Source organism: Sinocyclocheilus rhinocerous, unplaced genomic scaffold (assembly GCF_001515625.1).
Source record: "Sinocyclocheilus rhinocerous isolate Xijiao unplaced genomic scaffold, SAMN03320098_v1.1 scaffold2216, whole genome shotgun sequence".
In the NCBI taxonomy this organism is placed as follows: domain Eukaryota; kingdom Metazoa; phylum Chordata; class Actinopteri; order Cypriniformes; family Cyprinidae; genus Sinocyclocheilus; species Sinocyclocheilus rhinocerous.
In genome coordinates, this window is record NW_015641008.1 from 91,723 (window position 1) to 95,410 (window position 3,688).

A 3,688-nucleotide genomic window follows, 5' to 3' on the forward strand; every position below is an offset into this window, starting at 1 on the left:
AACATTACAGTTGCATTGCTATCTATGCAGGGTCTGAGAGGTCTCACATTTCATCAAAAATATCTTAATTTGTGTTCCGAAGATGAACGGAGGTCTTAAACGGGTTTGGAAAGACATGAGGGTGAGTAATTAATGGCAGAATTTTCATTTTTGGGTGAACTATCCCTTTAACGCTGAATTTTCTGCAGCGATTTTCTACAGCTGTTTTAATATTTTTGTAAACTACGATTTTTTCAAGATTCTTTGATTAATGGAAAGCATTTATATGGAAAATAAATCCTTTGTAACAATGTACAAGCCTTTATTTTTCTTACATCCTTAATTCGCATCCTTATAGAATAAGTGTATTGATTTCTTTATGAAAAAAAGAAAAAAATCTTACTTACCCCAAACTTTTGAACAAGCATATCTTCATAAATGTTATATTTGTCTGTTGTCTTGCTGTTATGCCTTATAGCAGTTCATGAATAGTCATTATGGAAATATGACTTATCTAAAAAAGAAAAAGGAAAAAAAAACTACAATTGTTGTCATCATGGGCAGGTTCTGGCGTCAAGTCGGAGGGCATTTGCGTATTATTGAGTCCAACAGTCTTGGTGTGGTGTGGGGGATTGGCTATGACCACACTGCCTGGGTCCACACAGGAGGCTATGGAGGAGGCTTCTTCCAGGGTAAATTCATCACCTCTTTCCAAACCAATCAGCGTTTTTCATGCATTTTAGTCACATAATGTATTTATCTCACACACACAGGTTTGGCAAGCAGCACAGATAACATCTACACACAGACTGATGTGAAGAGCGTTTATATCTATGAGAACCAGCGCTGGAATCCTGTCACTGGTTACACTAACAGGTTAATACTGAGCATGATGTTTGTAATCCAGAAGTGTTCAGTATGCTCACTGCTGTGCCTCACTGTTTCTCCTCCAGGGGTCTCCCTACTGACCGTTATATGTGGAGCGATGCCTCAGGTCTGAAGGAGTGCACTAAAAACAACACAAAACCACCCTCCCCCAACTGGACTTGGGTTTGTGCTGTTATGCATTTCCTCCAAATACATAAAGAACATGTCACTGCAATTGACAGTGAATGACTTATGGTTGCTTTATAGTTGCAAATCGCTGTATGTGTGAATGCTCCCTAATATTTTTCAGGTCTCAGACTGGACTATTGACTATGTTGTGCCAGGTGGCACAGACAGAGAGGGCTGGCAGTATGCAGCTGACTTTCCTGCGTAAGTTATATTGGTTATTTATCGTTGTTACTGTATCTTATAACATAAAAAGCACAATCTTCAAGAGTGAGAGCGAACTAACTTTTTTTATTTTTCTGAATGTATTCACCATTCTAGGTCATACCACGGAAATAAAACATTGAAGGACTTTGTCCGCCGCAGACGTTGGGCCAGGTATCTAGCACTTACTTTAAGGATATTTTTCATTGTTAACTAATGTAGTTAACTAATGTTAACAAATTGAAAATAATTGTAAAGTGTTAAAATAAATAAATTAAAAATTATTTTATGACATAGGTAATTTGGCAGAGGTTTTTAATCATTTGCATTTTGCCTACTGAAATTCACATTTGGAGGGATTAATTTTGTTAATTGTTAGGGCTGTCAAATCGATTAATCACGATTAATCGCATCCCAAATAAAATTGTGTTTGCTTAATATTTATGTGTATGTGCTGTTTATATTTATATGTATATATAAATACACATACATACATGTGTATATATATTTAAGAAATATTTACATGTGTGTAAACATAATATTTCATTTTGGTTGCGACTAATCGCGATTAATCGATTTGACAGCCCTAGTTAGTAGTAAATAGTAAAAAAAATAGTGCTGTCAAACGATTAATCGCAATTAATCACATCCAAAATAAACGTTATTGTTTACATAATATATGTGTGTGTGTGTGTGCTGTGTATATTTATTATGTATGTATAAATACAAACACATGCATGTATATATTTAAGAAAAATTGTGTTTATATATTAAATATATTTATATATAATATAAAATATAAGAATATAAATGTATATACATGTAAATATTTTCAAAATATATAATGTATGTGTGTGTATTTATATATACATAATAAATATACACGGTACACATTAGGGGTTGCACCGACTAGTCGACTTCAATGCTCTGCCGTGATGCTTTAAGCTTGACGTCGACTAGTCGTTGGTCCTATAGAGGGTGCAACAGGATAAGAAATCTTTGAAGGACTTCCACATTTACGCTCCATTTCCAAACAGTTAAAATGACAAATAAATGCATATTTTGAAAGCGCTCCACAAGACATGTGTGATTATATTACTGGATGCTCGAAATTGAACAGGAGAATGCACGTTTTAAACAGCTTATTGTACATGTAAGTTAATCGCCGTTCTAATGTAATGCGCTGCTGCACTGTAACGCACACACATAGGCTACAGACAGTAGCTCGTACAACACGCACATATCACGCGCGCACAGAATCATTCAGTGCAGAAATGTATTGTCAACACTGTTCTGTGATTTCTCAATAAAATAGCTTAGAAACTGAAAAGTTCAAGCATATATTTCTTAATAACTAGTAAATTCCACAGCTTCACTACTAGTAGAGAGACGCTGCCAGGTAGAATTAATTCACACACGCAATCGCTCTCACTAATGCATTCATATTCGCTGTAGAGAAAAAAATACTTTTTTTGTAATCATAAAGAAACTATTTTTGTAATTGTTAAATTTGACACCCATCACAATCTTCTTCCACCTTAGAAAGTGTAAACTCACAACAACTGGCCCCTGGCAGGAAGTCCCACCTATATCTTTGAGTGACATCACAATCCTGCCTTGTGGACCGAAGAGCACAGTGGAACAGGTGTCATTGTGGGCCATCAGCAACAAAGGAGACGTCTTGTGCCGTCTGGGTGTCTCTTCACTTACCCCTGGAGTAAGAGCCAAGTTCCTTATTTTCTAGAAGTTGGCTAATATGTTTAGCATTCAGTAGTTCCCATGCAAATAGTGTACAGATACTTCACAAACTCCAGCACTATCACTGTTAGAGTCTTCTCCGAATTATGTAACCCTGACTGATGACATGGCTTGCTCACAGGGGTCATCATGGTTACATGTTGGAACTGACCAGGCTTTCAAGTCGATTTCCATAGGTGCCGTCCACCAGGTTTGGGCCATCGCTAAAGATGGCTCTGCATTCTACAGGGGCTCTGTGTCTACCCAGAACCCGGCAGGTGAGGAAATAGCCTTCTATCACAAAGCCTGTACATGTATCACCCCATGAGAATACAACAATACATACTTGTCTCTTACGTTGCATTTTAATGCAAGTCATGCTGCTATTGCAGCATTGCCTCTATTTCTGCAGCAGCATTAGAAAGGTTTGATCTGTTCACAGGAGATTGCTGGTATCACATCCCTTCTCCAACCGGACAGAAGCTCAAACAGGTGTCAGTGGGCAGGACATCTGTATACACAGTGGATGAAAATGGTACACCTATACATGTCACACTGATAAAAAGGTGTTAATACATCAGTGGCCACTGGTACTTTTCAAAAGTGGGGAAGCACAGATGTTACTAATCATTGGAAAATTTGTAATCTTATCTGTTTGTATATCTTGGTGTCTGCAGTATACACACAAACACACACACATATACATATATATATA

The 3,688-nt window shown here is 37.0% G+C and overlaps 1 protein-coding gene across 1 annotated transcript in view; it reads left to right on the forward strand.

Annotated features, from left to right (window-relative positions):
• The window catches only part of LOC107753445 (tectonin beta-propeller repeat-containing protein 1-like), a 20,509-nt gene that overhangs the window by 15,148 nt on the left and 1,673 nt on the right, over positions 1-3,688 (forward strand). Inside the window, exons 15-22 of the mRNA XM_016569588.1 lie at positions 544-671; positions 753-855; positions 933-1,029; positions 1,157-1,236; positions 1,354-1,410; positions 2,779-2,953; positions 3,116-3,251; positions 3,416-3,508. Of these exons, the coding sequence (XP_016425074.1) occupies positions 544-671; positions 753-855; positions 933-1,029; positions 1,157-1,236; positions 1,354-1,410; positions 2,779-2,953; positions 3,116-3,251; positions 3,416-3,508 (869 nt within the window). The remainder of the gene's footprint in view (positions 1-543; positions 672-752; positions 856-932; positions 1,030-1,156; positions 1,237-1,353; positions 1,411-2,778; positions 2,954-3,115; positions 3,252-3,415; positions 3,509-3,688) is intronic.